Source organism: Sinocyclocheilus rhinocerous, unplaced genomic scaffold (genome assembly GCF_001515625.1).
Source record: "Sinocyclocheilus rhinocerous isolate Xijiao unplaced genomic scaffold, SAMN03320098_v1.1 scaffold1183, whole genome shotgun sequence".
Lineage (NCBI taxonomy): Eukaryota > Metazoa > Chordata > Actinopteri > Cypriniformes > Cyprinidae > Sinocyclocheilus > Sinocyclocheilus rhinocerous.
In genome coordinates, this window is record NW_015625028.1 from 244372 (window position 1) to 257020 (window position 12649).

General features: G+C 38.4%; 1 protein-coding gene across 3 annotated transcripts in view; it reads right to left on the reverse strand.

Annotated features, from left to right (window-relative positions):
- Positions 1 to 1673: 1673 nt before the first annotated feature.
- gal3st3 (galactose-3-O-sulfotransferase 3) overlaps positions 1674 to 12649 on the reverse strand; it is a 24221-nt gene continuing 13245 nt past the window's right edge. For 2 of the 3 annotated variants that reach the window (XM_016562549.1, XM_016562556.1), the window contains exons 2-3: positions 6187 to 6284; positions 1674 to 5306 (exon numbers count right to left, since the gene is read on the reverse strand). In XM_016562549.1, coding sequence (XP_016418035.1) covers positions 4040 to 5306; positions 6187 to 6269 — 1350 coding nt within the window. In that variant the 5' untranslated portion in view covers positions 6270 to 6284 and the 3' untranslated portion in view covers positions 1674 to 4039. Of the gene's footprint in view, positions 5307 to 6186; positions 6285 to 10818; positions 10849 to 12649 lie in introns of those variants that run through there. The other variant, XM_016562566.1, reaches the window with a different exon arrangement.

Here is a 12649-nt window from a genome sequence, read left to right on the forward strand (position 1 = left end):
ACATAACGACCTTAGCATTGCGCATCTTTCTAAAATATACCTTATTGAGTTTACCTAAATGGACTTTCAGAATATAAAGGTAAGAATGAACTGATAAGATGAAAGACAAGATAAAAAGTATTTTCTGTACTCCAATTCACACGTTTTCTTTTATTATCCGTCATATTTCCCCTCAAACGCTGAAACGACTGTTTATACAAGGCACAGTGTTTCCATGACAGCCCAAAACATGTGAAAATGAGGTGTGCTATTGGCTGTCGGTTGCTAATCATCTTGCCGTAATATTCCAACACCGCATCGTTTCACACTGTGCAGTTTTACTACAAATAAAACCAAAAACATGGTTACTATAGTTAAACCATGGTAATCACAAATTAACCATGGTTTTGCTACACCAACCATAGTGTAACCACGGTATTTGCCTAAAACTGTGGTTATACAAATGGTAATCAATACGCCAAAAAAAAAACAAGGTCACTACACTTTTATTATAATAAAACCATGGCTAATTTTTGTAAGGGGGTGATATTCTGTTGATTTGGTTCAGGTATGTCCTATTTGAAGTATGAGACCTATGGTGTCATTTTCAGTTATTAAAGCTTTTGTTATCCAGATGTAAAAAGGACCCTGCTGAGTGAATTACTATGAATAAATGCTGACAAAAGCATTGCCCGTTAATTTAAGAGACACCAAAAGTGTCTTTAAAAATGTCAAGCACAGCAGTTTGAAATGGAAACCACGGTCACAACAGTATTATTCTCCTCTACGAGAATACTTGACATTCTGGTAATTCATCAAATTTATTATGATTTATGATTTACTTATAGCCCTTGTAAAATCTGCAGAAACGTATTTTTTAAAAATGCGTAAAATAAGAATCACATTTATTTCTCTTTCTTGTAAAATAAAATCAATTAACTTGTCAAAATCAATGTCACATTGGAAATGTAAGGTCAAGCCAAGCACATTGCATTCTCATTTTCTTTAACCTAAAGTACTGAAGTTGAAATAAGTATAAAAATCACAAAACTGCTTTGGAAGAACTAATGAAAATGTACAGAAACACACATTAGCGTATCGACTATTTAATGAAAGGCTTTCTGTGGTTACGTAACTATTGAAAGAGTGACAAAGAAACCTGCTGACTGAGATCCATCCCCATGTGTAAAACCGTTTTATTACTCACCTTTCATTTTTCAGCAGCTCCTATAGATTAATGATAAACCCATGATAGTGGTAGATGTTTATAAAACACTGCAAAGCAATATGAAAACACATGAAATGTTAAAACCCCAGGCATGTGTCATATTAAGGGCATATAAAAAAAAAAAGAAGGTTGAAGTTTTTCCAGCAGGGTTCAATATCAGATGACATCTAAATAGCACAAAAACATGTTGGAGAATATTATATTTTACACATGAATTAGAAAGCATATCAGGGTGGACCAGCTGAAATTTCACTGCGCCGCTCCTCCTACTCAATGCTTAATCCTTTGTTAGTCAAAAAAGTTGAACTATTAACAGACAAAAAGATCAAACCTGATGACTGGAATGAAGCACATGAGCCAGAAGGATGTTGTTTTTCCAGCTTTAATGGTCAATGTTTTCACATCTCTCATTACACAGCTTCAGAAGCAAACCTCTGATTGTCAGAAGCATCTTATTCAAAGCCCCTAAAAATTCATTGAATGTAGCAGTTAAATAAATAGAGTATGAAAGAATGAATTTGATGGAAAAACATCTATTGTCATCAAATCATCCAGCACAAAAAGCATGAAAATCTCTCTCTTCACAGTCTTTATGAAAAGGTCATCCGGTTGCACAGCAGATTCTTTGTATACAGTAAATTATGGCAAATCACTCCATGCTTTACTTCTAATTCTTCTTTACAATACATCAAAGATAACAAAAAAAAAACAACAACAACATTGAATTGTCTCCAGCATTTTTTACCGAGAGGTTTTCTAGCCCAAACAAGAATGAAGACTTTCGTGTTCAAAGTTCATCTTTAAATTTAAACTCAAAATTGTGTTATGTTCAACAGAAAGTACATTATATACAATCAAAGAGCACTTTCTACATGTCTAATGTCTCGACTGTCTTTAAGGACTTAGACGCTTCCATTAACAACAGTTTAAATTGTATTATCTGAGGTATTTCCAATTTTGAAACATGAGGATTTTGGATGAGATTTGGGATTCATAGATCCAGACCGTATGTTCACAACAAACACTAACAGTATTTCTTTAGGTATCATCTAGCACTCCTAAAAAAAGGAGTTGGTTTATGGGTGGATAATTGTTTCAAGGCGCTCATGATGCTTTAATCTAGATTCCTTCATTTGACTAGTAATTGTGTTATGGCGTACATACCATTGCTATATTGCTCCAAATATTATTCTCTAAAATACAGTACATCTGAAGAAATATGTGAGATGTTTCCAAATGAAGGATGAGAATTATGACTTGAGGTTTTCAAAATGAAAACCTCACTTCAGTATGAAGGGAATTCTTATTGCGGGAAAGTTCAAGTGAGAACAGCAAATTTAGCTTCATCCTGTCCAAGAATAAATTCCTCTTTCTTTGAACAGCAAAGAAACCAATATTAGAAACGATGTTCTTTAAGAGGCTGTTCTTTCAGAGGTATTCAGTTTCTATTTGGTGCCCTAAATAAGTGTTTCCCAACTTTGTTTGTGGAGACACCTCAGCAGTACACAGAACAATGTTCAGATTGGAGCAATGTTCTTACATTCAACTGGCATGACTCTTAATGAGGGTGGCCACCATTTGTTCGGTCACCACCCAGTACCTCTACATCACAGTACCTTTGTTAAGTGAAGCTCCAGTAAAGAAAAGTTAGGCAAGAAGCACACTCTACGCAAGTATTGTTAAAATAATTTGTGCGCAGCTAGAAGTGTTTGCATTTACTGTATAGAGTATGTCTTAGACAATGTGGAGCTATATTTCCTAATATAATTTAATTAGCCTACATAAGTTACATATTTGCAAGTGCACTGCATTATAATCCCGAAAATAATCATCCCGAAAAACACAATAAAAACACATAAAAATGAAACTAACACACTGCTCACTCTGGCTTATGACATATAGTGATGATTCTTCAAAGTAGATGAACTGTTTTGTCACCATTCCCCGCTTCTAGTCAAGGATGAACCTCTCTGGCCTGGTCCATAGTGGCCTCATAAAAATGTAGGGCTGTGTAACCCTAGCGCTGCCAAAGGAGAGGCTAAAGATTAAATGATTAAATATTTAAATGTCCTTCGACACGGCTGCATCATCATCGACACATGATGCTGGGTTTTTTGGACCACAACTGAAGAGTCAATTATGGTGATTTGTGGCTCAGGTGCAGCTGTCAGTATGTTGATAAGCATGTGTAAAAGTTCACACTCAAACAGATTGCTGTTGGTAAAAAGGAAGCCTTAAAATGCTCAAATGCAATTACCAGAAGAAAAAAATAATAATAATATCAAGGTCACATCAAATAGGTTTGTAGCTGGTAGTCTATCAAGGTAGTCCTAATCAAGCCTGACCAAGATGATCTGCCAGGTCATCTAAACATCACCAGCTGGTAATACAGCTGATCAACCTTCAATACAAGCTTGGACCAGCAATGATATGAGATTAGCTTCAACTAGCTAGAAACCATTTAAAACCAGGTACAAACTTGAGCTAATTTAGGATTTTCCAGAAGGGTAATGATGGCTTAAATACAAACAGTGAGTGATGGAATGTATGTGGAGTGATAGTCCTTGAGAGTTTGAGACACATTCCAGATATCAGGCTTTTAGACTTCAATGTATATTTTCCTTCACCTTTTTACATTTCAATTTGATAAACACACAAAGATTTTTCTAAGTTTTAGAACAGTTATGTTGCGAGCGTACGTTTGGTTGTGCTCACATCCAATACAAATGAGGTATGACCTCAAGCTTTCAAGTAATTCCAACATCTCATGGACATTTAGCTGCAAGGAACGGGGAATAAAAGGAAACGAGTTTAACTATCCTTTCGCACTGGTCATTGGGAAAGCCGTAGCGCTCCTTTGGTGCTCCGAGACATAGTCTCTGAGGGTCGCGGATTCAAACTCGGAGCTGGGGATTCTTTGTGTGCCCGTACTTGTCCCACAGTTCGTGAAGTCTGCTGGGAGCTCCGTAATGGAAACCGCTTTCGATAACGTAGGGACTCTGAGCGCAGCAGCAGCCGTGTGTATTGCACTTCCGGCATTATCATCTTTAGACACTCGTCTGGTGGAGGAACATGGCCTTTTTGTGTTATGTTAACCGGTAAATCATACCCAACGATTGCCACTTTGGCACTGGGCTGCCAAGGCCGTAATTCCTTATTCGTGATCTGTGCAGCAGAGCGAAGCGGTGGCAAATGCCCCCCGAAGCACCTGCGGACAAGTCGGTCACGAGACTGACGCAACAGCTGGACTTCCCGCTCAACGCACGATAGTCCCAACTCTCTCAGCTGTCGCCACAACGAGGCATTGAAGTAATCATACAGGACGGAATCTATAGCGTTCCAGGCTCTGATTTTGGCCGCATTTTCACTGGAAAGGCTGCTCTTGGAGTCAGGCGTGCGCATGTTGAGACTGACATACAGAACGTCATCGAGATCCCAAGACAACAGGCGGCGTAGCAGCACCAAAGATTCGTCAAAGTATTCTGCGATCATAACCAAGGAGAACACTCGCTCCATCTCTACGGCGAATCGTTTCGCATACGCTGCCGCCTTTGAAGATGGCCGGTCTTTATCACCGCCTAGGTCAAAGGTCAGTGTATTTCTTGCATACATTGAATCCTTCTCTTCTGGACGATAGTAGCTCCACGGGTGGTCCAGGAAAGTCTCTAAAGAGCCATTTGGAACACGTTTAAAGCTAAGACAGTACTGATTGAAGTAGGTAAACAGAGACTCAAACATTGCTCCCGGTTCCCGCAATATCGTGATGTAGAATGTGTTGTTGGGCATGAGGCGTCGTAGCTCAGCCCGGCTGAACCGTAAGTGATTGGTGATGATGTCAGGTGGTGTAGTGTGTGGATGAACAAAGTGGGCACTGAATGGTCGAGGGTAGCAGAACTGGTGGTCACAGGTGGTAATAGGCAATGCCACAGTGAGGTTGTTGCGTTCAGCAAAGCGGAAGAGGATGTTCTGCACAGTGGAGCTGGCGGTTTTGTGCGTCTTCAGGAAGGCTACACTGGTGTGTTTAGCAGAAAGTCCACTGCTGCCCTGGGTGGAGGAGGCCATAGAGGATGGACAGCCCAACCAGAATGCCTCTAACGTCCTGCAATCAGAGAGGGAGAGTTAATGCACAAATCAAGAAAATACAGTCAGTTTTCAAAATCAATGTTGAAAGATCAGAAAAATGGAAAATCAAAAACAAAAATACCCTACTGATAAAACTTAATCAAGCCTTAGCTGGTTTACTGATTTCAGCTGGCCACTTCTGGTCTGGTATGCTGGTTTTTGACATTTTGGGGATTTGGTCAAGTTGGGAGATCAGTTAGTCAAACAGCTAAACCAGCCAAGATCAAGCCAGAATCAAATGGAATAGACTAAAAACAAATGGTGGCAGAAATGAGGAATGAGTAGTGATGCTCTGAAATTTTGGCAACTGCAAATATGTGGCCAAAATAGTTTTGGAGACCAAAACAGTGCATTAAGTTAATGCTTCTCCTAATGCCAAGTTCACACTGCACGACTTTCAAAGTCGTCAGATCACCGTTGTTTTCACACACTGCACGACTATCTGGGGCAGCATTCAGTTTCTGCTGTGTTCACACTGCACGATGGATCGGCGACAGGAGGTTACACACTGCATGACTTTACAATAGGAAGAATCGCCAACAAATCTGTCTGGTCCGCAAACTACGTTTCACAACCAAACGCACGCGAGAAGTGATAAGGAAATAACGAGCACCTTTTTGCCTCCAATTTGTCATTTGTTATTTGACATTTGTCGGCGAGTGAAAATTGGGGCTAAAATCGTGCAGTGTGAACTTGGCATAAGATGCATTTTGACTGTCAAGTGTCTTCATGGAGCTACAAGAGAGCTACAAATAGAGAGATGGCTCATTGCTCATTTTGGTAAAAAAAGATTTTTTGGTGCATCAATAGGACCGAGGTAGGGACAAATGGAGGGATCGTTCTTCAAAGGCTCTTACAAGTTCAAGTGACCCCCATGGTGCAGAAGCAAGCTGACAGTACTTATTGCAATCAATACTAGGAATATCTTCTTCTGAGACATCTCCAGGTTCTTTCACTGCAAAAGAGAATAATGGGAATTTACAAAGGTATACATTACTCATACATTTAACATGCATCCAGAACACCAAGTATGCTCTCTGCAGCAACATAAATTCATGAGCACAAAAATGTATTGATTGTGCCAACCATGGTTTGGTTGACAGTGTTTTCTTACAAGCTGGATCTCAAATTGCAAAGTGCCTTTTTTAACGTTTTGGGTCATTCAAACACAGACGTTCAGAGACAAAGAGAACGCAAAAACCTAGAACAAGGACAGGACAGGTGTCACGTATTAGCATTCAGACAGTGTTGCCTGTCTAACGCTAACAAAGTCTTGGATATCTTCCATACGAGTCAGGTCCACCTCTTCTCTAGGCTTCTAATTACAGTTATCTCATCTCACTTTCCCTTTCTCTCTCACCATATCGAATGGCACTTTTACACAACCTGCCTTTATTTCCACTGATCAAGCCCTGATACTACTGTAGTTTAATTAGCATTAGCATTACAAATAGGGTAAGCTATTTCGCTTCCGATGCCAATCACTTTAACATATCATGGAAAAACTGCTACCACCTGCTTCTGGTTTTATAATTGTATAGCATTCTGGACTGTTTGCAGATTTTACAGCAGTACAATGGACAATGAAATGGTTGCTACACACAAAAATCACAGTTTGGATGGAGTAAAGCAGGGTACATTGAGCAAAAAAATAAATGCATTAAAGTGACTGTTTTCCACGACCAATCTAAGGAAATTAGTTTTACTGAAGGCAAAGTCAAGCTTAAAATGCAGATGCAAATGAATACTGCAGGTCAGAGTTCAACACCGACTAGTTGTCTTGGCCTCTTTTTCCAATGGTAATATAAACCATCACCTACAGCATGAGCGCGTGGTTCCTTAGAGGACCAGTCACTGTCATGTAACAGCACATAAAAAACGCTCATAGGAAAAGACTCTGGAGGCACAGCAAATAATTAATAGTGCGGTTTGTTAAGGCATAATTATTATTCATTTTACTTGAAGTTAGGGATTTGTACCAATCCTTTAAACCTGTTCAATTTTGGTGATATGGGAACGAATGATACTTCAAGCCATGCAATTAAAACTTAAAATTACTTGAGCACCTTGAAGAAGCTCTTATTTTGGCTAGTGAGTCTCAAAGTTAGATGCAGCTCATTTCCCACTCTTTAATTAAACTGCGTGTGTTTCTAATGATCCAGGAAAATCTGGTAGCACATGAGAGCTGCTCAGATTATGTACAAGGAGGGAAGGTAAATTGGTAGAGGTATTGTGCTTTTCTGTGCAAGAAGAAAGAATAAATTAGAGGCAGAGGAAGACATGAATCACCCACGCAACCATCCACCTACCTATGCACACTCAAGTATGCAACACTACAGTGTGAGATAAAATACATTACATTATAAATGCCCAGATTTACAGTAGTTTCAGATTTGGTCATGAATTTTAAAAACATGTTATGTGCATCGACCCCAGACTAAGGTAGAAAATCACATTCCTGATGACATCAAAGAGAATTCAGATGCGTTATATTGTATTCTTGTTTATTTCTACCACATTGCACTCTTCCCCAGTACCATTATAGCCCCTGTATGTGTATTGAATTGCATTGTGTATATTAGTAGTCTATCAATATTGGGTTTTTGCCAGTGGCTGATGACAACATCGATATCTAGAGCATTGGTTCCAAACCAGGGGGCATCAGCAAACTTCAAAGGGGCCTGAAGGCTTGACTTGATTTTGATTCACATTTTTCTTGGAAGAATCAGGTTCCCAGACTTGGAAAACCTGGATATATGAGGACGAACACACTTAAAATTGTGAAATGTCACGTAAATCCATCCCCCAACATCAGTGCCTCATTGACATTTGAATTTGAATGGAACAATCGTAAAAATATAAAAGTTCTTTACTGGCATCTGTGGTTGAAGAAACGTTAATATCCCTGGAACCTTTCCATTCCACCAAAGGTTCTTTAAAGTGAACGTTCTTCAGGTTATTAAAATGTTTTTCACACTAAGAAACAAAATAAGAACCGTTCACTGAAAGGTTCTTTGGGGAACCTAAAATGGTTCTTCAAACCCTTGTTGGAAACTTTTCCAACTTTTTTCAAATTTTTTTTTTTTTTAGAGTGAAGCATATCCCTGCATCCATGTTCCAAAATTACTGTAAAACCTTCAAAAGAGTGAAAGCTGTACTAGAAGCAAAGAAAATACACATTTAACTATGAATTATATATTAAAAACATAATCTTCCTTGAAAATAACAGCTAATCCCTTTATTGGTGCAGTAAGACCAGTAATGCCGCAACAGATTCATGATCATTCCCTGTCACTCAAGCCACACAAAGCCAGAGTTGAGGTGAAGGCAAGGAGATTAGAATCCGATCTGTGCTGTTTTGTTGGAATCAAGATGTGGCTTTTGGGGGAAAACACAGAGTCAAGCTGTGATCCGACGGTGCTGAGTGGTGCTATTGTAGGATTGGGGAAAGACGCTCTCTGGAGAAGGCGTCGAGTTACTGTGATACAGCCAAGCTTGTGTGACCAATCCAGCAGTGACGTGAGAAACGTCCAGCCAGGCATGCAAAGTTATAGATGTCTGGGACACGGTAGGCCAGATATACACTCTAAAAACAAATGTTTCGAAGTTATGACAAATTCAAATAAAACCATGTTCAACCAACAAACTACACTGGGTTATAGGACCCAATTTGTAGCATAAATTAGGTTGATAGGTCTTGAAACAATTAATCTTACATATTCTAGTTCAAGGGGTAATGAACTGCATTTTTGAATTATTTGATAATGTTTTCTGAGGTATTGAGATGAACTAATCTTGAAAAGTGCTGATTATAGCATTATATTTAGATCTACTCCTGTTGCATGAAAGGTTCATTGTAGCAGATGACGACAGACAGTTGAGCGCATGAATGCAGTGATCTCATCATTGCAACTCGAGTTTTGATACGATGATGTAGAAGGCGGCGTTGATCTGATTCTGCAGAGGCGGTCTTTCATTGCACTATTACGTCATAATGTGACAAAATCTGAAACGAGTCGTTTTCTGATCTTGGTTTCAATAAAAGCTGTTTTTGGACTAACGAGGAAGTTTTGAACTCTGAAACTTACGGGATATTTTTATTGTACAATGACTCCTTAAATGTCAAAACATCAAGGAAAATTTGATTTCTCAATTCATGACCCCTTTCAAATTAACAGCCTACCGTAGCACGTTAAATGTAAATTAACATGCAAAATGAATGAACAAGTAAGGTATTACTTGTCACTGGCATTTTCAGTCATTGTTGGTTGATTTAAGTTTTAACACCATGCCACCTTCCCTTGGCTATTGTCATGGTGAGTGACGAGTTTTTAAAAGTTTACTTTGGATAAAAACCCGTGCACAGTCATGGCTCATACAGTCACCCCCAACTTAGCCATGAGCGCTACTCTTTAGCACAATGGTAACGACAAACATCAACAAAGTCTTAAATGTCAAACATAAAAGCAAATGCTAACAGGTCTTTCCCTTAAAACACACACACACACAAACACACACACACACACACACACACTCTCACTCTCTCTCTCTCTCTCTCTCTCACACACACACACACACTTATTTTAAATATGTATTCTCCATATCCAGTCCTATGCACTGCATGCTGGGATCTAGAAATCCACTGGCCAATTTTCACAAATTATGAAGACAATTCCATTAAGTTTATGCAAAATAATGTTTGCAACTTAAAAGGTTGAATTAAATCAATAAATTAGAATTTTTTAACTTTTTTAAATTTACATTTTTGCAACTATGCAGTAATTTAAGTGTGGTAAAAGGTCCCCTGATTTATTAATTTTTTTAAGAGTGTAGGAATAGTGACATTTACATATGGCTACTGTGTTGACATTTCTGTTTCTACTTGCTTTTCTGCACGTGATGATTTTTGGAGGGCAGAAGGAACTCGAGGAATCACAGCATCTTTGCAGCTCATCAGTTTTGCACTCAGGGTTGACCACAGAAACAAAGTGGGTAGAAAAGACCTATACCCATACTTCATTTTGACATTCATTCATTCATTCAAATCTATAGATTTAAACCACTGAATGTATTCCTCACAGAGCATTTTCAGCTGAAACCGTATGAACATTTCTCAGGGTCATTAGTCGGGTCTAAAACTGTTAGGACCCTCAGTAAAGTGACTGCACTGACACTTTTTTAAGCATGGGTCAAGATGGACTCATTTTATAGAGGCAGCTTTCCTTTTATAGATACGAGCAGTGTTGGGAAGGTTACTTTGGAAATGTAATAGGTTACAGATTACAAGTTACCCTACTTAAAATGTAATAGTAGTGTAACTTTTTCAATTACTTTATTAAAGTAATGTAACTGATTACTTTTTGATTACTTTTCTAAATTTGAGCTATAAACATGCAATGCAAAATGAGTCCTGCTGTAGCTAAAAACACAATATTATGATGAATATATCATGCGAAATGCACACAATTGGTTTTTTAAGCATAATTTACCTTTAATTTCTTTCGCCTCAAATCATCCCACACATCCCAGACTGGACTCCACAACTGTGTCACACCTTTCTAGCTTACAAAATACAGCTAAAAAGACAAAAACGTCTTGAACCTGAGTTTTTAACCTGCAGATTGAATTTAAACGAGGCAAAATGTGCTAAACATAGTTGAGAGAACATAACAAAATCACCCAAATACAGAATATTGTCTACATTTATAGTTTAAAAGCATATGTGGAGCATGTGGAGTATGCAAGAGTAATTATATATTCTGCGGCATGTGATTATCGTGCAGGTTTCTTCATGATGTTGACTTGACTGCTGGAAGCAAAACTAATACTTTGGACCATTTTACAAATGGTAAATAAAACATCTAATAGTAACATTAGCGATTGGACTTGGATATAGACCAGTTTAGTTATTGACGCCACTAACCAGGTGAGCCTTGCATGTTTGTTTAAATCTGTAAAACCTAAAATGTGACTAATGTGTTTTAAGTTCTGGCAACCTTAGCTGCCAATTTAACTTTTACACTTTTATTGGAAGTCAATGGCTACCAGCAACTCATATAGGTTTGGAAAACATAAAAATGTTGACACAGCAATTAAAAAAAATACAGTCAATATCTGTATGTGGTGTTTGAAAAATTACAGAAATGTCTAACAGTGTTTATGTTGTGTAAAACCATGTGGGAATATTAATTAAGTATTTATTCATTATTAAGTATGTCACACATATAAACATTTCTCTTTTTATTGGAAAGTGCATCAGCTCTTTTATGGCAAATGATAAATCTGACATCAACTAATAATATTATAAAACAGTTTCCATTCTGAACTCCGAATGCATGAGCCACGCATGAAGCAGATCAGATCAATTCAAATGTTTGCAATGATGCTTGGCCATTTTACACCACAACAGCCCACGTCACACTTCGGCATTACCCACTTTATGCTCCACATCCCTTTCATGTGTAAATATCATACAAGAACTGCTGCCAGTGCCAACTGATCAAAAGAAACAGTAAAGACATTTATAATGCTACAAAAGATCTACAAAAGGTCAAAAACCTCATCCAATGTTCTACAGATGCAATCAGAAAAGTTAAGATCTTGTCATTTCAAAGCAAACATACAACTTAAACATTAGAATCAGATCCATGAACAGTCTTTAGGCGTGTCGTCTGAGATGGAGACTACTGTTACACTCACAACTGGCTACTTCAACCCATCTTTAAGGATTACGTGAAACAACGGCCTTAAGAATACAAAGAAACAATGGGTTTTTAGTTTGTTGTTTTCACAGCACTTAATGACCATCTACAGCAGCTCTGTCTGCGTCCTCTTCACATCGCGTGTTCATGCCTCACGGAGTGTCCACCGTCCCATCATCCACCCGCCAGTTGCCCCAAATACCCCTGTAGGGTTGTGACGGTGAGGAAATTTTCCCACCGGTTAATCGACGTCCGGTAATACCGGTATCACCGCGGGGGTGGGGCTTTCCCTCTTTTCCTCGCTTTTAAATAGCTTGTAAAAGCGGTGTGCCCATTTTACTTTCACTTTCAAATAGCGGCAATTCGGAGTAAAGCAATTGTTCGTTTTTAGTTCGTTTGAATTTCCCCTTTTTTCCTCGCTTTCCTTCGCTTTTAAAAAGCTTAAAAGCGCCGTGCGCATTTTACTTTCACATTTGAATTAGCGGCAGTTAGGTATCAATTGCTTGAATGCAACAATAAAATACAACGTCAAACTCACTTTAGCGTATATATAAAACATAGAACTTTTATTAACAAAACAAATAAAAATACACCATGATAGGGCAAGCTATAATATAAA